At 36.0% G+C, this 23,627-nt stretch overlaps 1 protein-coding gene across 1 annotated transcript in view; it reads left to right on the top strand.

Annotated features, from left to right (window-relative positions):
• Positions 1-1,034: 1,034 nt before the first annotated feature.
• LOC124359543 overlaps positions 1,035-23,627 on the top strand; it is a 73,212-nt gene continuing 50,619 nt past the window's right edge. Inside the window, exon 1 of the mRNA XM_046812364.1 lies at positions 1,035-1,177. Coding sequence (XP_046668320.1) covers positions 1,169-1,177 — 9 coding nt within the window. The 5' untranslated portion in view covers positions 1,035-1,168. The remainder of the gene's footprint in view (positions 1,178-23,627) is intronic.

Genomic DNA, 23,627 nt, shown 5'->3' with positions numbered 1-23,627 from the left:
TTGAAAGGATAATATCAAGAACAGTGTCCTTCGTACATAAATATAATAAACAGCGAAGTACACCACAAAAGGTAATAATTATTATTCTTAAAAATACATATCATAAGTGTATACTCATGGTATTTGGTTCTCTAATGCCAATAAGACAGATGTGAAGAATTTATTCTCTCTTAGCTAATTCTTCAACACATTTGAAACTTGTTTCAGTCATGCATTCGTATGAGCGCCAATTGGAGCATTGGTCGAAATCCGTTAAATATTGGTACAGTACTTTGTTGGTATCAAGAAAGCGCAATAAATACTGGTACTTTTTTGGTGTAAAGAAGGCGCAATATTTGAATCTTTTATACCATATTTAAAGGGGATAGTCCAATTGTCACAATAGAACTTGGGTGGAACATCTCACTTTTGTATAGTGTGTACGTAATATATGACCTCTCAAAATAAGAAACCGTTCTAAATTACCAGTTTTCATTTAGCATTTCGCTTGACTTCACATTTCACGCATAAAATATCTTGTGAATAAAAAAATTTTAATATTAAGTATAATACTGTGGCTGTAGCTTTTGAGTGTATTTCCGGACACAGGTTTATGCAAAAATTAATTTTGTCCTATAAAATACAACCTAAATTCCCTGAATGTTAGTTTGGAACAGCTTTATGTTTTAAGGTATTACCTTTTAATTTTTGCAACAATTGTACTACAACCATGTATTGACTCATTTGTGCCCACAGTTCCACTATGGAATCTGCATACAACTATGATAAACTGTTCCAGTGAGAATGATGGCTTGATATACGAGCTATTTTAGTATTCTTGGTCACGTTTTCAAGAAATGTAATGGTTAATAACTCTAATAACATTTATTGAAATACATAATGAAAAGAAATAAATAAGAAAAATGGGATGTTTAATGGGCAAACTAAAGACATGCGATGTGCGGTCCGAGGCTTAGCGGTACGAGATGAGATGAAGCGACAGGAGCGGCGGCAGGCGGCGCGGACGGTGAGTGGCGGGGGCCGGGACCTGAACGCCGGGTCTCGCCGAAGCAGTCTCCGCTGGGCCGCGCTGCCGAGTGTTACTGTGAGTGTCAGAACTGTACGTGAGTGGGGGACGAACATGGGGCCCCGCTAACTGCTCTCTGTACTCCAGTCGAATTCGCCAACTATGTCAATGGTATGTAATTATCTTCAATTGTATTACCAGCAGTGTGATAGTAATTTATTTAAATTTCCATATTAAACTAAATAATAGTAGGTTTAAAGATTCAAATTAAGAGCTTTAAAGATGGATGGAAAGGAGTCAGTCAGGGGTTGGAGGGGAAATAAAATAATTAATTTAAATTATTCTACCCAACACCTGCGCCAATATGGTTTTACCTGTACTTCTCACGTTTTAAGTGTTTAAGTTATGAATTGTGCAAACCTTTGTATTAGTTCATGAAAAAGCTTGTATATAGGCTATATTACTAAACTTAACAGAGAATTTTAATATAGTTATAAATAAAAAAAATACCTCACTTAAGTTATACGTTACCTAACTGTATATACAAGTTAAATGTAGTGGATATGTAATAGCCTATAATTCTAGGTGAAATATTTAAGGTCGCAAAGTAGGATGCCGTCCAATGTACCCCACGCTATATGTACCCCACAACAAACGAAAACCCACAGTACCCATGGGGTTTGATGGTGAAACGTATTGTGGGAATTTAAAGTTTATCAAATCTCGATTAATAAAAATTTTCAAAAATAATTTTACATGGCACAAATATATTTAATTAATCACTTACAAATTACAAATCATCTGACAGGCATCACAAAGCTATAACGATATTTATAATATCGCCTTCGGGCTTTAATAATGGTCATAAATGTGTTACTTTAATAACAAATATATATTATGACAAGCAATTGAGGATTGATTACGTACAAGCATCAGTCCATAACAACCCATATAGGTTACATTATTGTTATCCTATGTATCAGACCAGCTCTAGATTTGATTTTAAAATTAGTCTATTAACAGATTAGCCATTAGGGAGATCAAAGTTCACCGACCTTGTAGTAGCTAGAATGAAAGTCGAGCTAAAATGTCTCCTGAATCTAAATAATTCAAAATTTTTTTTTAATATCAAATTGTTGCGTTGTAAATGTCCCAGTTTCATTTTCTTCAAATAATGTGTACTATCTCTAATAAAAATTGAAAATAAAATAAAGTAATTAATTTGAAACCAAAACAATATAAAAATGCTCTTATTTCTCCACAGATCAAAAAAGCTAATTAAAATGAGCTTTAAATTAACAAGTATAACGATAGTATAAATTCAATTGCATAACATTTTTCTTTTTTATTATAAAAATGGATAGTTATAACGCTCATAATCTAATTTAACGGCTGGTAACGATTGAACGGCATTGAATATTCTTCTGCCTTTAGGTTTTAAGTAAACAATGACAAAAAAATATGGTATTACGCTGTCCCCTTTTCATAATGTGTTCTGCATAAAGTTTTAGAAGGGTATATCTATTATATTGTAATATATTTATATTACGAAGTGTTTAATGGTAATTTCAGCAAAGATTCAGATTGATATAATTATTATGGTAATGTTTTTCCTTTAGTTTAAAATTCATATTAGTCACTAAAATTAAGAGATATTTCCTTTTATACTGAGAAGTAATCAATTTGAACCGGGATGCAGTACGGCCGTGGGTTTGGCGTCGTTATATTTGTATCGCATAACGTATAATTTTATTTCACTTATATCCCAAAACAATTTGGAATTGTGATAAAACTATATTATATCTTTAAAACTCCTATCATAAACAATGAGAACATTTTTAGAAATAACATACTTTCGCATTAAAAAAACTTAGAGACTGTGATCATATTTTCACTTTTACGAAGCAATCTAAAAACAGGCTTATTTTGGAGCACTATATTAAATTATCGATACATTAAAAAGATTATATTATAAAGGTTAACGTTTAGGATGTAAAATACCGTTAACCTTAGAAGAAAGGTTTAATAATGTAGAAAATAACATTTCAAATCAATAAATCAAAATAGTTTTAAACTAATCCAACAAATTATTTCGATGCCCCAAAGATTATATTATAAAGGTTAACGTTTTAGGATGTAAAATACCGTTAACCTTAGAAGAAAGGTTTAATAATGTAGAAAATAACATTTCAAATCAATAAATCAAAATAGTTTTAAACTAATCCAACAAATCCAAAATTATTTCGATGCCCCAAAGATTATATTATAAAGGTTAACGTTTAGGATGTAAAATACCGTTAACCTTAGAAGAAAGGTTTAATAATGTAGAAAATAACATTTCAAATCAATAAATCAAAATAGTTTTAAACTAATCCAACAAATTATTTCGATGCCCCAAAGATTATATTATAAAGGTTAACGTTTAGGATGTAAAATACCGTTAACCTTAGAAGAAAGGTTTAATAATGTAGAAAATAACATTTCAAATCAATAAATCAAAATAGTTTTAAACTAATCCAACAAATTATTTCGATGCCCCAAAGTTTATATTATAAAGGTTAACGTTTAGGATGTAAAATACAGTTAACCTTAGAAGAAAGGTTTAATAATGTAGAAAATAACATTTCAAATCAATAAATCAAAATAGTTTTTTAAACTAATCCAACAAATTATTTCGATGCCCCAAAGATTATATTATAAAGGTTAACGTTTAGGATGTAAAATACCGTTAACCTTAGAAGAAAGGTTTAATAATGTAGAAAATAACATTTCAAATCAATAAATCAAAATAGTTTTTAAACTAATCCAACAAATTATTTCGATGCCCCAAAGATTATATTATAAAGGTTAACGTTTAGGATGTAAAATACCGTTAACCTTAGAAGAAAGGTTTAATAATGTAGAAAATAACATTTCAAATCAATAAATCAAAATAGTTTTTAAAACTAATCCACAAATTATTTCTATGCCCCAAAGATTTAAAATGAATCCGAAATGGATTAACCTCTTCGATGTTGCAATTATATTATGTGAGGCAAAAGCTACAGAGATATGTTTTACAGCAAATAAACTTTAATTAGACATGAAGGTTAATTACTGTTTTATAGTTTTTAACATTTCTGAGACAGAGAATGTCTAACTATCTATAATAAAGTTGAAAGTTAAAGAGAATCAACAATCTTCTTGGATAAGCAAGTTTTATGAACCAAATAATCACGATCTATTTTTGTGATCAAAATCAAGCGATTGTGTTTATCTTTATGTGTATTTATGTTGTCTATTTGTTATATATTTCTATATAATATGATAAAGTGTTAATAAAGTGTAAACCAAAATTAAAAGTATTTTTGTTTCAACTCAATAACAACTTATGTAGGCTACGCAATGAAATAGTTAGTTTCTCTCTCCCTCAATCTGGTATACTGGGCTCGTAGTTGGCAGGTAACCCGATTGAATGTAACATGACTGTAAGGACATTTTTTCCCAGAAGTGCTGTGGATTCTCCCTCCTATGTTGCATGAAGCTAAATAAAATCCGATAACTTTGTACTCCAAAATTAATTGAACAAACAGTATGGTCTGCGCAGTGTCATACTGTACGATAAAATAATCCAGTAGTCAGTTTATAAATGGATGTTTTTGGGAATGAATTTTGCTCGATCCTAATAATTTTGTTATTTTTAGTGTCATATCACAACATTTTGCTCTCACTATATAATGATATCTAATACCATACCATTCATGTTAATATAAGGGGTTTCAAACAATATTGTTATTCAAAGTGTTCGAGTTCTTTTAGCTGCCGTTTAGTCATAATCGAAACTCAGGTCGATGAAGATGAAGTTCAGAACTGTTTACTCCCACAATTAATGTTGAAGAAATTGATCAATAATGTTGAGAAAAGGCTAAAGTTTCTGAATTATTTACATATTACTTCATAAACACTTATTTAAATACCATATCAATGTTTACTTAAAAATTAGTATAAAACTGCGTTACCCCACAATTATTTACATGCATCTCCGTTATTACAATAACAATAATAACTTATACTGCATATTAAAATGTATGTAGATTGTTAGATTGTATATGACACAATTAGCCTCGATTTTTTTTTTAGCACTTTATGTTTAAGAAAAACAAAAATAATATTTTTGTGTGTAATTTGATAACTAAATGAGGATTTTTTTTGCCAATGCTCGAATCGTATCTATCTACCAGGCAGAAGGAAAATAATTAACTCTTATATTAAGGTATAACATTTATTGGTTTGGCTGGTAATAAGACGGAAATACAGGTTAATATGACGTCATAAGAATTTAAGCTTGTGTTTAAAAATAAAATTTTATTTTGAGAATCCAACATCGTGTTGACACTTTTCAATGTCAATTCATACTTTACTTCATTTCAGGATAAACTATTTCTCTAATTATACATTAATCATTGTATAACTTAAACAGGTTTTTTTTAAAAATCACTAATACTACTTCGAGTCGCTGTGCACGTTTGTTTTTCTGGCTTCGACATTGAAATGTGCGATGAATTTTGAGCCAAGGTGGCCTACCATTTTTATTTTGTGATATATATTCTGAGACAGAAATTTTGGGACACGACAAACAAAAAGAATAACAAATTCAGTATTATTTTCTCGGTTTATTTTTCATTTGGTTGCATTCATCCTTTTAATAGACTGCATTCATAACTGCAATCCACTTTAATCAGTTTAATCCAGTTTAATCAATAAAAAGCATTTTTGTTACAAAACATACATTCTTTAGATAGTAAAAACCCCATATTCTTGAATTTAGTACTCAATTAAAAATAAATAGAAGTTTGATGATAGATCATTGGTGCAATCTTGTTGTAGTTTCCAGCGACCTTGCACACCAGCACACCTACTCTTATGTACCATGGTGTCCTGGACTCTGGGGTCAGCTGTGACCTCAGATGCTGACCAGGTCAACTGCCGTTCTTGTAGCATGTTGAGGACACAAGGCTTCCTCGGACAGACTTAGATCCATCCTTGGATCCGAGGCGACGTCGGACTCATGAATATTAAGTGTATGCAAATGATATTCCTTTCGAAAAATCACACACCATGTTTTTACATAACGCTTTGACAATATTGACGTCATTGGGATCCAGGGTCGAGCACCTCTGATGCCACTGAAGAAGCACAGCTTTTGAGTTATAATACACGAGAAAGGTGAATTTTTCAAATGAATTATAACAGATTTAGTAATTTCTACATATGGAGATTAGGGGTTTAGAGGCTTCCCTTCCCTAAAAAATTTCTTATTTGGGAAAGAGACTTTCTTACCAGACCCCTTGAGTTTCCAGCACTGACATTCTTGGTTCATGTACTCAGATCATGGATGCGTTGTTTACGATTTTGTTAGAAACAAACTACGCCCTCCTCTCGAATATTTATAATATTAGCAGTAAATTTATGACTTACTTATTTAGATTGAACAAAAGTTACATAAGGAACATTTCTTATTCTACTAAGTAACTCAATCAATTGTCTCCTGATATGCTCAAGTGTAGTAAATTTAATACAGTTACTCTTGTCTTTGAAAATATAGAGTGGCTATTATGCGAACAACCGCCTCCAGTTCAAGTCAGATATAAATCCGTTTATGAAGTAACGCCCTGCAAAACTAGTTTTCGTGTATTAAGACACTGAGGAGGTGAGGGGAGGGGGCACGATTGCCGCCCCCGTATGTGAGAGGTTAAACACCCGGAGTGACGGCTGGGGTGCCGCAGCGGCTGCTAGACTGCCAGTCGTGAAATGTTACCGTGTTCTACATACAGTCCTCACGCAACCCGTGCCCGCGCCCCACTGGTTCTACTGAGAAATAGAGATCTTTATCACGAACCGATCGATATCAATTTAATACCGTTACGCCGTCTTGTGTACCGCAGTACATTACAGTTACAGTAACGTTACTGCTTAATTTAGAGTAAGGAAGGGGTTAGTATTGAGAATTAAAATAGAACATTGTGTAACATTAACTGTAAGAATTTATAACGTAAATTTAACCTGCTAGAACTCTCGAACATATCTACAATAAATCTATGATATGTGCTCGGTGCATTCGGAAATATTCCACAGCAAGTTCTTGCTTCTGGACTCCATAGAATTAAACGAGCAACTCTTTACTTAGCAGTGTCACACGACGGAGCATAGTCACTGATGTGGATACATGCTATGTAAAGGATCAAATAAAGCTGAAATTGACAAATACAAATCAAAGATCTTAATTAACAAGTCAACATTAATCAAACATCAATTAAAACATTGCCTTGCTTAAGGTGGAACTCTCATAATTGATTAATTACCCAATAGGAGAAGTTCGAACAAATAATAACATATTTTCAAGATATCTCTTTAGGATTTTCCATACATCTCTTTCAATAATAATGAATGATTTTTCCTCAAGTTCATTTTTACTTTTTGGCTGAAAAGAAAAAAAACTCACGAAACGTCAAACTTAGCTTTGCACATTGACGTCACGGAAGGTACAAAGAGTAGTAAAGAGAATACCGACCGTACTTTACTACTCTGTGTACTGACTATCAGCAGAGTGTGTCACAGCCCGACACGGACGCTGTCATATTCCAAGGCGCGAGTAGATACATATTCATCAGCGAGCTGGCACGGTATCCAGGGCCGTGACGTCACCACAGTTCCAGCTCCAGCAACAGATACTCCAGCTCCAGGGCGATGACTCACACGCTGGCAGTTACACGGATGGGTGCCCTCGATACTGTTGCCAGCACACGCGACCTCCCGCCATCACTCGGGTCCGATCCCATCTAATTTAAATGGATGCCGTCAACAGAGATCTATACGTACAGTGGTCACAGATGGTGAGCTACCACTCCAAACACGTCTTGTAGGGAGAGGTTTGTTGACCTTGCCGTGGATTCACTCTCCCTTGTCTTCGTCGTTAGTGATGTTGTTGCACATTAGCAGGCTTTCTACGGAAAACAATAGAAAGTGGCTTACATTTGCGTCTGGGCCGTCCAGCGGAACCTTGACTGTCTGCGGTGCAGCGGGCTTCGCTACGGTTCCAGGTTATTTTCTCTTTAAAATGCGGTTATATAGTTCAATGTGATTGAATGGCACTGCTCCCTATTTGACTACAAGTATTAATTCCCCTTTGAACTATTAACGTCTCTCTTGACTATATTCGCTCGATTAATAGTGTTCAATAAGCAATCGTAAATAACTCAAACTTTATTTTCTATTTTAAAATTAATAGAAACACAAAAACGTGCAGAAACACAATCAATATTCAGAAATAAAGATTTGGACCTCCTTAGCAGGGCCCCTCATCTCCGTTGTTAGCAATAAAAACGACAATGTCCAGGTGTTGTGCTGTCGGTATTTGCCCAACAATTAGACACAATTTGACTCTTCCTGTTGCCAGTCTGAGGCCAGAACCAGAACCTGGCCAGTAATTGAGATTGTGCGACCACAGCTAGAACGTCAGGTCACCGGCCATCTCCACCGTGTTCCCACCTTCGGGGAGGAAACCGATGTTATCTCGGAAAACAACAGTCTCTCATACTCGTTGTCTTCTATCTTGTTGTTGACTTTCCTTCCGCATCCAGCCGGCGGCGTGACAGTTGAGTTTCACCTCAGTGAGGAAAATCTCCATTATTGAAAATAAAAATCAGTGTCTGCCATCTGGTTCATAAATACTTTAATATCTCGTTGATTGTATGTGGTATTTATTAAGTTGCAGACGTTTGAAATCTGTATAAACTTGATTTATAAATGGATTTATAAATATAAACAATGTTATCTGCTTTGTCTGTGTTTTAAAGGTTTAAGTCTCGACATCTTTGGTTTTCTGAGAAGATTCGCACCAAAACAATTTCACCTGGAGGTGGGTCAAGTGGTAAAGCGCATTTTGCTCATTTACATAGCCTTGACTCACGCCTTTATATTCGTGCTCGCCCCTCCTCTGGCGATTTAACGGGATGTCAAGAGTGTTTTATGTGTGTGTGTGTGTGTGTTTCACTCATTTGCATACTCTTGTCTGAGAGCCTCCACACACATACAGACGTCATTTCACTATCCGCCCAGAGACCGCTCACCATATCATTCAACCTCCCCTCCCTTTATTTTGCACACATACTTCCTTGTGTGATGGTACTCTACACCAAGAAAATAAATTGTTTAAAAGCTTTTGCAAGAGAGTTGGAAATGAGTTGAATGAATGTTTCTGTACGGTTGATTGCTGACCGACATTTAGAGAGTTTAACAACCGCTGGACTAGAATTTTATATTATAAAGAGCAAAGGTTCTTGTTCTCTGAATGAGAAACATAAATAACTAATAGTTGAACAGGTTACAAATTAAAAAAAGTTTACAAAAGATCACGACGTTAAATGTTAAAGCGTTATTATAATGACTTAAACTTTATCACAAGATATACTACAAAATACTTCACGGTATGGAAACAATGTGTATATATTATGTGCCACTAGGTCTACTTTTCTATACATTTTGAGTAACTAAAAGAATAAGATTGTACACTGTTTTAGTATACAAGCGCACAGTCCTAGGAGACTTTCAAGTTACCAATTCTATTGCAATACGGTAATAAAACAATATAATTAATAGTTGCATATTCAAGCTAACATATTCAAACATTTTATATTCTAATAAAACGTCACATATTGTTACTTTACATTAATTTATTATTTATATCCTTCATACAGAGTATTCGTGTTTCTTAATTATGTAATGTGGCTTAAGGTTAGCCATATTCTATAAAAAGACAGTTATCGATAATTACACTTTATGAATTTTAAAACAAAACGTACAACGAAAACTGGCGTAACTTCTAAATGCGTAAAGTGGTAAAGTGGCTGAAAGCGTGATTTAAAGAGGACTAAGCCGTGATCTAGAAGAGTGAAGAGGCTAAGAGTGACGTCAGGCACTAATGAGACCGCGCCTGTTTACCGCAGCTGCTGGCACAATCACAATCCTGATAGCTAGACTAGCTCTGTGTTGTACAACACATTGTTGACACCGTTCTAGGAACTGATTGGAGATCGCCTGTCTACCATCGGCCCACTGATATCTCTGATTTATAGTCTCTCTCAGGAAGTTGTCTCGTCGTTATCTCCACTTACCTGGAAGATCGAAACGTTGTTTGACTTTGGAACGGAGATCGACTGATTTTCTCGGAAGTTTGTGAGTTGTAGCATGTTGTCTAAACATAGTTCGTGATTCTCCAAGTCCTACTCTTTGATTCTAATGTATACATTCCTTATAGTAAACTCAACAAAACTGATTACTGGACCACTCATCGAATTTGTGTCATATTATGCATATATTTTCACAGCTAAATCTAAAACGTCCACAGAAGGAAAATTCTAAGAAATATGTATTTAGGATTCTTGTCTTTCCTTTCGATGATAACCGCATTATTGATGAATATTTAATATTTTAAAATATTACAGATTTATTGAGTAGTAATATTTCTTGTGAGAGAAATGTCAAAAATCGCACACGAAATAAACGCAGCAATATTAGTATTGTTAAAATAAAATTATCGTTTGTTAAACCATACCTATTCATAGGAATATTTGGGATGAGCGTTGTTTGGTAAATCCTGACTTTCAGTTCTTCTGATGAGGACGATCCTGATAGCGGAGAGAGAAAGAGCGAGGACATGGTGCGCGGTGGTTCCACGTTAGCCGGACTGTGTGGTATCAGGAATGCCTGGGAGCCGATGATCGCAACCCGTTACCGAGATATCGGCACGTCTCGCCTGACTCGCTCGCTCTGTGCTGGGAGGCGATGGTGTATCAGATGTCACGCGCCCCGGTGTACCAGCGGTCTTACTACTTACTGCTCACTCAGAGCTGGAGGCGATGGTGTATCAGACGTCACGCGCCCCGGTGTACCAGCGATCTTACTAATTACTGCTCACTCAGAGCTGGAGGCGATGGTGTATCAGATGTCACGCGCCCCGGTGTACCAGCGGTCTTACTACTTACTGCTCACTCAGAGCTGGAGGCGATGGTGTATCAGATGTCACGCGCCCCGGTGTACCAGCGGTCTTACTACTGCTCACTCAGAGCTGGAGGCGATGGTGTATCAGATGTCACGCGCCCCGGTGTACCATCGGTCTTATTACTGTTCATTTAGTGCTATATGGCGATGGTGTATCAGATGTCACGCACTCTAGTGTACCATCTTACTTTTTCTCGCTGTGCTGGATAATGATAGTGTATCGGATGTCTGACGCCCTGGTGTACCAGCGGTTTTACTTCTGCTCGCTGTGCTGGATACTAATAGTGTATCAAATGCCACAAACACTCGTGTGGCTGCGGACTTATCACTGCTTAGCCATTCCATTTAAATACTTAGAGTCATAAATTTTATTGTTTTGTGACGTTTTAAGGTACATTAGAGTTCGTTGAGAGTAACTGTTCCTGGAAGACGTGAAAAATTATTAATCAACATTCAGAAAATAATGAATTCTGAAACAGGAAACTTTTACTCTCCGAGGACGCCCACACGGTTCAGCACAGGAAGGGCAAGGACCGTGATGTCAGCGACAGGCAGTGGGAGATCTGTCGCGCCACGCCCATCAGGCCGCAGATCTGGGAGTGGTGTGCTAATAATGGGTTTCCCAGCTCTTGAATGTAAATCTTCTGAAAAGTAATCATGTGGTTAGAATACTCAGAAAAGACTATATCCTAGTTATGTACACGTATTACTTAAAGCGCAAACAACAAACATACCTGTTTCCTAATTACATATTCACATTGAGGTTCGTTAACACTACGCTTTGGTGTTTTGTAAATTTATCACCTGAACATATTGAAACCTGCAATAATATTATATCAATTAACACCTGACGTTTAACTTTGATAAGACTATGTACGCTTCTGCAGTTAGAACAGCCTGTCACACAACACAACCTGAGCTGGCTTGTTGAAGCAGTCTGACGAATGAATGGCTGCAGTAACATCTCGGAACTGTCACACGGACTCAGACATCCAAGTGGCGGGTCTCGCCGTCAAGCGTCAACAGCAGGCCGCGCCGCGCCGCACGAGCCGCGATTCTTCATCAAGGCCTTCAATTGACTTTTTTTCTAATTGAATCACTTACCACTCACTTGGAACTCTTTGTTGTACTCGCTTTATGAGGTTTAGTAGAACGGTCAATGTTAGCAAAAATAGGTTGACCTGTTTCCATGTTCCTTTTTATTGAGTGTATTATTTTTAGTGAATAAGTACTTTAAACATATCGCTCGAGATGGAAATTGTTCAATAGTTAATTTTGCTCATAACGTAATCTACAGAGCAAATTAATATCGTTTCTATCGAGATGTTTCCTTAAAAGTCCATACCATACCTCCTCTATCTTCTCGCTTATTCAGTGTGTACCCACATCGAAACTGTTGAGGTCTTTTCATAATTGACGCCAAGCTCAAATTTACTACAGCTCTGCTCTTTCGTCACCAAGGTCCTCCCCATAACCGTGGATCCAACAAACAGTGACATTTTTGTTACTGCAGATTTTTATTGGGCACAAGAGTCCAACGCCATCAAAGTTGCCTGGTTGTAGGTGATATATTATCTTTATTGAGTGCATATTTTTAGTAAATAAGTACTTTAAAGACATCGTTTGTTATATAAACTCTTTACTTGGTGTTATTCGTCAGTTCAAGACCTTCATACAGTTAGTTCGAACAGGTACCAAGAGCTTACATCCAGTTAGTCTACAAAAGAATAAATGCAAATTTAAATTTAAATTTGAGAAACGGGAAACTGAGAAGTAGTTATTGGAAAATGATAGTTTACTCTTCATCTAGGGTAAGTGTTATACTCTCTACAAATTTTGTTCAGAACTGGAGGCAGTTTGCGTAAAAAACATGAGTTCTACTTGCAAGACCCAGAAATGCCACCGCTTGACATTTCTCAGCTCCATTACCGGTAAGAGTAAAGGATGGAGAATGGAGGAGTCGGATTACGAACCTTGTTGACAGCGAGTTTTGTTGAAAGCGTGAACTAACAGCAGTTACCCGGTGTACTGGGACACTGGCGGCAGATTCACCACGCTTTTACCTGTCATTACCAGTGGAGCGCCAGCGCCCGCACCTCACTGAGGTAACCAAATACTATACTCAGGCAGTGGACAGAGGATTGGTCTCGCGGTCCAGCCCCCCGCAGGCTCTTCTTCTCTCCCTGTTTGATAGCTCTATTAGCACATTCTGGTCCACACAGTGTCTCGTCCTAATTCACTGATCCCAAAGTCTTCACAAAGTGATTTAAGGAAATACTGTCCTGATCATAAGATGTACATTATGAGGACTGTTTCTTATATACATACACATATATATACAATATACATATATACGACATATATACATATATATATATATATATACAATATACATCCATCATATACAATATACACCACAATTTTCATGGAACAGTTTAAGGTGGTGTAATCGACATTTTGGTTACGGAAATACAATTTTTAGGTTCGATAACTTTCCTCAAGAGAGAAAACTAGAGTGATTTCTTTAGACCAACAACATGAGGAACTGCAAGCGTTTAAAGTAGGGGCATGTAGTATAGTATTAACATTTGGCCTAAATGAGAACGTCTGATTATAACAATATGAAATTTTATAGCATGCGCATGATTTATGACTTTAAGGATACATGGTTTTCTATCATTTCTCACGTATGGAGATAATATATTTCAATTTACTATAATTAACAAATTTCATGTTTTCTTTTATGTAAATTAACTTATTGTCTAAATAAACAAAAACATGGTGATTCCTCCAGTCAGTTTTCAGGTATATACTTTAAAGGATTCAAATCCTTATCTTCAACAGTGTTTCCTAGGGCCTGATCATAAGATGTCTCCAGATTCTGCATCAAATTCCAACTACTCATCGTGGAGTTAACAACCGTTTTTTCTTGTCTTCAGAAATTATATGTAAGAGGGTTAACCAAAGCTACTTTAAAATTTCAGAAACATGATCTCAACCGAAAACTTATTGAACCACGATAAACCTTTATTTATTGACTGTGTTACTGTGTATATTTTTCTGATGTAGAGAAAGTATTTAATTTAGTACTGATAATACAGTAACATTTAGATGCCATTCACAGAGTTCAAATAAATTATAATTATAGTATGAAATATTAATTACTGTATTACTACAATTAAATAGCGGAACATGTCAGCTCACAATTCAATCATGGTATTAACATATGGATGTTGGAAATGGAAAGGCCTTAGACTTGTAACCCGAAAAATTGTGAAAAATCTCATCCATTGTAAAAATACTAAAAACTATCATAAAAAGTAGTAGCAGCAATTTTTTATCTCTGTGAATACAAGTTTACTACAGTAGAAAAATTCTTTATCTTACTACTGCATGACGAATAGTAGTGTTTTTACGTTAAGTAAAAGGCGTCATGCAGGCAATCGAGATACACAGAACACAAAGGGTGCTGGAGTAGAGATGAAAATAGTTTTATGAAACAGCATCAAACATATTGGCAATAAATTATGAGAAGTAAAACTAAAACCGTTAAACACTTAAAATTAGTAAACACATTCCTTGTTACAATCTTAACATAAAAATAAAATTATAAAATCTACTAATTTTAATTTTTTAATAAATCTGTTTTTATGGTTTGCTTAGATTGTTATGTCTAGATACAGTATAGTTGAATGTTAAGATTAAAACAACATATCAAAAACGATATTTTTTAAATTGACTCCAACTACCTGATATGTATATTTTTGTAGTTGGCTTGTAATGCTACGAGTGTAATACCTGTAGTAGCTCACATTGTGTAAGGAAGTAACTATTGAATAGGTCCGGGTCCCACGATTATTCATATTACGAGATTAGTAATTAGCAAGCGACTGTGTGTCTGTAGGTTAGTCAGCTGAGCGCTAACATCAGCTGAGATATAAGCACTTCCTCCCGGAAACCATTAAATAGGATCCAGGTGACTTTGAGCGTGAGCGATACAATGGTAGGATCGCAAGGTCGTTGTGCAACATCTCTATTGTAACATCCTGTGTGACACACGCGTCGTCATCTGGTCAACTTCTATGAACCTGTTTATTGGATATCAAAGTCTTTTGTGCCGCTTTCCTGACTGTGATTGGTTGTTTTAAAAGCACTGTCATATTAACACTATTGAATGCAGTTTGGAGATCGAAAAACTACATGAAAATAGAAAGTTGTTTCACTTGCTATAAAACATTGGTGTAGTGATGTTCGTTTTATATTGTGATCAGTAATTCTAAAAACAATCCAGCTACACACATGGCGTATGAAATATTGTACTAAATTTGAAAACATAATTTCATCACACCTCAAAAATACAAATTTCTACTAAATATCAATAACTTCATCAACCGAATTTTTACAGGTTTAAATAGGAATTTCAGAAGAAATGTATAGGGAAATGTGAAATAATTCTCCAAAATAAAATAAACCAATCGCAATTTTTCTGTGTCTGTAAGTATACACTTACATCCTACCATAACAAAACATTTGTTACATTCTCCTGGCTTCATAGTTGCAATCTTTTCTCCGCGCAGCAGTGCGCGCAACTAACGGAGAGTATAATTAAGGAAGCGTTCTTAGGGTAAAGTGGATACCACAGATACTGCCTCGTCATTAAACATAAATACGGCTGAGGACAGAAACATCTTCGTTAAATGGACTATCAAGACGAAGTCAGGATGACGGAGCAGGTTGGCACCTTGCCAGGTCGTGGGAGGCGGGTCGCGCCTAAAGCTGCAGCGGGACATTGGACGATGACAAAACACAGCTGAAGAAACCGGGAGAGTCGAGGGAGACCGACCGGAACACAGAGAGCACAGCGCTGCAGAGTTCCGGCGGAGTCGAGGAGGAATCTTCACTTTTCTGGCTGGTTTCCAAAGCAATGGAAGCTGTTACAAGTTCACTCATAGCAAGGCTGTTCCGAACTTGATTTTTTTTCTCATTAACATTCAACGATATGTGCAACAATAAATAACGTCTGTAGCTAAGTTCCGCGGAAAACTTGTGACTTTCCTTGCTCTTTTGACAGAATCGCCTGAGAAGTTAGAAATAAGGTAGGGTAATAGACACCTCCTTCTCGTTTAATATGAAAAAGGATTTACTCAGAATTGCACTTGAACTGTTTGTAATACCTTCGTGCCATCTCAGGAACCAAATTCGCATAAACTTAACCTTTGGTTTTAATTTTATCTCTGTTTCTAGTACATGAGACAAGAATGTGTACTCTGAAAACCACCAAAGTGGCTGTATAAGTACTTACTTATTCTCCAGTTACAGTAATATATCATTCTTCTTCTTTTAAGTGGCAGTCTATTGCTTGAAACTGAAACTTTAGGGTCTTTTTGCTCACATCGGAAATGTACAATGAAGCCTTACAGTATTACAAAGTAGAGAAAACGACCGGTCCTGAAGAAATTTACCATCCTTGTCCAAATGCTAAAGATAGTACAAGATTCTCTTTCTAACGCAAGTAGATGAAAGAGCACGGTTTGATCAGTTTCATCTTGCTCATTACGTAACCTACAGGGAGGATTTCCGCAACCACCTCTATGGATATATATGTTCCAATCCTTGCCTCCTGCGTCATCTTGAAATGGCTCTAAAGGACTCACACACAAGAATTCCACAGAACCGTTGAAATCAGCCTGTTCCCCCCCCCCACAACCCCCTCATGATCAGGGACGCAACAAACGACATGATACCAATCCCAGACAAATTCATAGTTAAACATTCTAGAGTTGGCTGGTTATCAGTGTAAATATTTAACAGTGAGTAAAATACTCAAAAGATATTCAGTTCAGCAACCTCTTTGTTTCATAGGTTAGAATCGTTTAACATCAATAATGGAAATGGTTTTCGAATACATTGCATGGTCACACAACACAGTCTAGTAATGGAGAACGGACAGGGAGGCGATTTGTAGTCGTCATGGCCCAGAATATCAAACAGGTGTGTGGCAATCTGCAATAAACGGCGATCAGTGTTAACGAGAGAGGAGCACACAGCTCGCATGGTAATGGGCTGGGCAGTGGGCAGAAGTGATTCCTCCCATAGCGCAGGTAACGTGGCAATTACTGGAGAGAAGATGACACGCAGTGCTGCGCATGTGTGTGACCCCGTGTAGAGTACGTGGGCGTGGCTAAGGTTACGTTGCAAGAAGTGAAGATAAGGTGAGAGAACTACTAATAAAAGTGTGCTGATTAACATTTAATGGAACTCCTGGCTCGCTTCCAATCCCGAGCTCTTAGTGTTGTGATTAACTATTTGACTAAACTCACTTCGAGGAACGTTTAGACCTAAGAAAATTCTTCGTGTATTTTCACTTTTTTTCAGACTATTCTTTAACGTATGAAAAAGACAGGTAAAACGTAAAAAGAGAGACAAAGACTGAAGAGAAAATTCACCCCGTGATAAGCGACCCTTGTGATGAGCAGCCGCACTGTAACGGGCCCTCACCGCACAATTAGCGAGAACATTTGGCCGTCTGTTTGTCTGTTTGTTTGTTTGTTCGCCTTCTCATCTCGTTCCGCTATAATGGCAATGCCGAGTAGTCGGCTCGCTCCCTTGTGTATTACGAAATACTTGTGGTTTTGCCATTAGGAAGTCACGAATGGGCAAGGCGTGGGATTCACCAGTTTGAGATTCGCTCTGCGGTTACAGTTTTATTAGACGACGCTAGTTCTTATTATGTATACATACATACATATATATATATATATATATATATATATATATATATATATATATATGTACATATATAGTATATACTTATTATAATTTCACTGACTAACAAGACTATCTTACAAACTTTTAAGACTTATTGTTACAATCGTTCGGTTTAAATTTATGAAGTCATTAAAATTATTTTCAAGCCGTTAGTGCTTTTTTATTTCTTTTAATTTAGGACTTTCAAGTTTCAGTTGTAAGATTATGATATGATGTATCATATCTAGTGCGTAATACATGTTGTTGCTAATCACCCAGTCACCAGAATGTGTATGACGATTTTACTTTTCGACGTATTCGAATTGGATGGGTTATATGAACCTTTACTTATGGGCATTTCACTACTATTTGGAGAAGAAATATGGGTTACAATAAATCTAGTTCTGTACAGCTATTGGGGTGACAGTGAAGATTAACAATGTCTAACAATAAAATATCCGTTTATAGCACTGATGACATATGTGTACTTGTGTAACATTATTCGACTGAAGATTGTTCTCCACAACAATTTATGTGTAATTATCTCTTGTAAGCTATAAACAATTTAGCCATTATACTCACCGAATTAAAATGTTGTAAACATGAAGTGTTCTCATTATTTTTGCAAAACTCTTCGAAGGATATACGGAAGTGACGACCTTGGCGGTTTCTCCACAAGTGCCAGGGGTCGGCACAACAGAGGAACAATGTAGCGACCCTGAGGCTGCCTTGGCCTGCTCCGATGAAAGAACCAGTGGGTGGCTGGAACAGGGCAGGTGGGGATTATGAATGGGTAGGGAGTTCGATCTATAATTTCTCTTTGATCAATTCGTGGGCGAGTAACATGTCAGAGGATTTCCACAGTCATCAGAATGAAGAAACTATTGTTATGTTTATTCTAGAATTTCAAATGTACCAAATTTTTGGTTCTGTATGTCACAACCTATCTCTATTGGGTCTTGTAAAAGTTATCGCAAGAACAAATTGAGTTATAGATTTTACGTTTAGGAATAGAAATAATTTCTATATACAATATATAGAGTTTGGTGATAGTGTAGATCCTTTGGTGACAGTAGTGAAAAGATGTTTTACTTCTGTCTAGAGTAATAGGCTAATTCTATACCCGTATTTAACCGAATATTCCTAAATTATCACTACTATCTTTCAAGCCGGAACGTTTAGTGAAGCGTTTGTAAAAGTGACATGAGCTATGTCAAAGCTTTAAAGATTACTAAAATGGCTAGTATATTTTTTGCAACACCAAATAACTCAAGCCATCGCTTTATCCTGTACGTAATAGACGGCAGAGTCACGAGGAAGTAGTTAAGCCATCGATAGCTGTGAAAGCATTGAATCTGAATGGAGAAAGTTTGACAACAGTACCATTTGTCGCTGTAGTCCGCCATATTTAATTGGCTGTCATGTCATTGTTGCTGCCGCAGTCATTGTTGGCCAGTAACGCCGACGGCTGCTGATTGGTCAGATTACAGATGTCTTGTCACGCTTATGCAAACACTTTATTGCCCTACAATAATACAATTGTACTAACACAGGCAACTCTTTTGGTGGAAAGCCATTTACAACAAGAGTACAATCTAGATTTGTCTCCATCGTCGTTTTGGGCTAGTTTTTTTTTTTCTTTTACAAAACTGGTATCAGTATCCGTTATTAGATGTTTTTCTTTAGACATCGTGCCTTTTCAGTTCAAACGCACTTACATCTCTGTTAAAATTTACTTTCTTCAGGAGCAAATTGATACTTTTTTTATGATAATTCTGAATTAACTTTATACTGAAAATTTTGGATTTACTCAAAACTTTGATATAACAGTTAACTTTATTATCTCTTTGTTACACGAGCTGAATTTCATAATGGCGTACTCTTGATGCGAAAGTATTTTGTAAACTGTTACAAAAACAACCGTTGCTTGGAAAGGGTTGGCTTAGTTATGACGCACCAAAACATGTACGTTTTAGAGATGTTCCTGACGTCATGTTTTGCAGTGGTATCAGTCTGACCAGCAGAGGTGTGCGTCTGCAGCTGAGTCATCAGCCAAGATATAAGAAGTGAAAGTTTGTGATTCCCGCTTGACTGGCCCGCATTCGATCATGTAAGTGCAATTGGCTTCATCGTCACTTTCCGACAGTGCTCACTCTACCGTAATGAATTAGGGCAATTTGTTTCCTACTGTAGGCCTACACATATTACAAAATGTCTCAGTTCATGTCACACACTTACAGCGTGTTGCGTTACGTAAACATGGAGGTAAGAAGTGACTTCATTTAGGCAACAGCACAAATTATGATTGGACTTGTGTAAGTGGAGATCGAAACATGAAGTAACGGTCCACGCAGATAAATTGTAAGGTATGAGTATTGTATATATTACATAACTTGAAATTTAATCAATTATAACTAAACTCTTTCATTGAGAATATTTTTTGAAATGTGTTAAAACAGACAGTTCATATACATCGATCGAGTCTTATATAAGTATGAAAGGAAAGGGTATGATCAGCACCGACCCTTGACCTATTGGATGTTGCGCCAACGTGGTTACATCCATGTTACTAAATCGACCTAATTATATTTTTCCATCCCAGGAATGATACTGTGGTCAGTGATTCTCATGTTGTGATTCCGGGTTTGGAGATGTTAAATAGGAGCTGTTGTTTTATGGAATCGAATTCTTACTTCATCATAAAAATAAATAATATGCATATTTATTTAGTGATAATAGTCTCCTTAAACACAACTGTCAGTATCCACGTAGGTGAGGGTGTCACAGACAACAAGAAACTATACTAAACACAACTGTCAGTATCCACGTAGATGAGGGTGTCACAGACAACAAGAAACTATACTAAACACAACTGTCAGTATCCACGTAGGTGAGGGTGTCACAGACAACAAGAAACTATACTAAACACAACTGTCAGTATCCACGTAGGTGAGGGTGTCACAGACAACAAGAAACTATACTAAACACAACTGTCAGTATCCACGTAGGTGAGGGTGTCACAGACAACAAGAAACTATACTAAACACAACTGTCAATATCCACGTAGATGAGGGTGTCACAGACAACAAGAAACTATACTAAACACACAGAAACTAAACATTCAATTTATTAATGAATAAAAGTAAAGTTTGATACAGGTTTTATTCATAAAGTACAATAGTGATAGTGTTTTCTTCGTGCTCAGTGTTATTTTGCAATTTCCGTTGAGCAAAATGTGGGCTTTTATGGTCATTATTTCATGGTGGGCGGTTAGAATTGCTGCTTAAATTTGTTAGTGTAGAGTTAAACTCCACTTTATCAAGAAAATCATGCAAGGTGTGTAAGATTAAATAAAAAAACCGAACACATCCGTGAGTAGTTACGATTCGCAATACGCAATATTGTTTTATGCAAATCTGAATCTTTCTTTAAAATTCAACTTCTTGACTTTTATTTTAATGTTTCCTACGATGCATTCACTTACATGATTGTATATTTTCGTTTGTGTTGATAAAAACATGATTACCTTTCAATTGAATTGACTGGACATTTTTACGATCCGGTATACTATCCTTACACTGTTCAACCAATGTGCCGTTGTCCCTAAGGTTAACGATCATGACTCTAAAAGGAAAGATGACGCCGGGTCATAAACCTTGAATGGATGGCGGCAGGTTAATTAATTGAAGATCATTACTGCAATGGTAGGAGAGTGGCAGACCTCTGACATGCCCTAATGGAGATCTGCACACAGCAATTTAATGGTTTTTGGCACCGTTAAGTCCCCATTAGATGTTGTGGTCGCTGAATGCGGTGTGCGGCTTGGACGGACCGTGGACGTGCGGCCCCACAATGGCGAGAACCACACAACACTCCATTGTTTGTGACATTCACTCCTTCCGTGTCTCGGAATAACGCTTGGAAGGTGATAAGATAATATCCGCACTTACAATGGAAGTTATTCCTTAGTCATAAAGATTTACAGTGTTTGTACTTACTATTGGTGTCGAGGTTCCCCTGTCAGCAATCTCTATAGATAAACTCATTTAAAATCCGTCAACTATAGTGGAATATTTTTGAGTTGGACCACACAACAACAATTTTAAGATTGAAATACTTGTTATTATCTTATTTTTGGCCGTGTGTAATGATATTATTAATATGAATGCGAACGGGTTTCAGTTTTTTTACCATTTAAACTATGAAGTACACGAATATTAGTCCTGAATACACAATTAAAATATTCAAAAAATAAAAACCGTTTCGTTGCGTATTAATTATATCTTTAAAATAAAACACTTCCATAATTCTAAACTAAAAATAAGAGCGTAAAAGTGTTTTGAAATTTGTGTATATGGTGTTTAAACTGCTTTGCCCTATATTTTGTGAACACACTACACTTGAGGTGTAAATTGTTGGCCGTCTACATATTGAGGAGGACCAGTAATTTAAAACATTCACCTGTGTAATGGGAATACAATGGAGCTAATGTAATAGTTCCACAGAAAGCATAATCAGTGGTGTACGTAGGTTTGGCTTTATTACAGAAATCCTGATTTAAGATACTGAGTGGTGTGGAATAAAACAGAATAAAATTAATGTAAATTTATATTAATTTCATAGGCCTAATTCAAATTAAAGTGTTTAACTTTTGCATTTATATTAACAAGTTGGGAGGGGGAGGGTTCTATCCCCCTTTATCTCCCTCCGTAGTTACGTTCCTGAGCAAATATTTTATAATATTTTACTCATAAGTTAAAACATATCTAAAGTATTAAAACAATTATAATTAAATGACCAATAGGTACAAATTACTAAAGTACACACAAAGTTGAAACATAAGTACTGAAATAAAAACAATGAAATGATTAACATGATTTAAAACATTTAAATTCGCACAATGTCTTGTTTCACTAAACAAAAAACGGCAGGCAGAAGTAAGCAGTTTAGCTCATAAAGTTGATGTGTGTTAAATTGCTCAGTGTTAAACTGTTGAGAGTTGGCAGTTGTTTGGTGTCACATCTGTTTCCAGATTACTTAAATTTGTTTTCTCCTAAACTGTTTAAACTCCCTGTTTCCAGAAAATAAACTAAGTTGTTGGTTCTTCGCCACATCTCTACCGCCATTACTGCCGGCTCTTAACACCTACAGCGAGAATGATAGAGTATTTTAGTTCGAAATTTATTCTTGTATTTTTAACAAGATAATTTTATTCAGCCCAAACATTTACTTTATTGTATTGTGTTTGTAAATTTGAAAAGAAAAATAAATACCCTAAAACTATATCGTACAAAAATTATTGTGGAAATCAGAAGGAATGGTGATTTGTTTGTGAACACTATAGTAACATACCATTTAAAATGAGAGAAACAAACGTAGGCCCATTCAGCCAAAGCTAATAAAGCGTATAGAACATATTTATACTGGTAAAACTTGATTTCTCCATCTATGGGCAGCAACTATATCAAGTACGAGTAATACCGGTAATCCTTGAACGTTGACAAATCGGATAGTTATGTACCGTACGTACCGCAATAACGTCTTGTATGTGATGATCATAGAGACAGCAGTTGTGCAGGTCGTCATGGCAACGTATGTGTAATGGCTTCTCAGTTTCTAGTCATTAAATGCTATAAAGGTATACAAGGAACTTTACTGCAACCGCTCCTTTGTAGCCTTCAAATCCCATTCATTCTCTTTGGTCGTAAATGTGATACGAACATTGTTGAATTTTACACACACTTAAAAAACTACACATAGTATTGCATTAAATTATGTATACCTTTACCCTTTATACCTTGTAAACATACTAAGTTATGTTGTTTTCAATAATAAT

Source organism: Homalodisca vitripennis, chromosome 4 (assembly GCF_021130785.1).
Source record: "Homalodisca vitripennis isolate AUS2020 chromosome 4, UT_GWSS_2.1, whole genome shotgun sequence".
Classification (NCBI taxonomy): domain Eukaryota; kingdom Metazoa; phylum Arthropoda; class Insecta; order Hemiptera; family Cicadellidae; genus Homalodisca; species Homalodisca vitripennis.
This window is presented reverse-complemented; position numbering and strand designations above follow the sequence as displayed.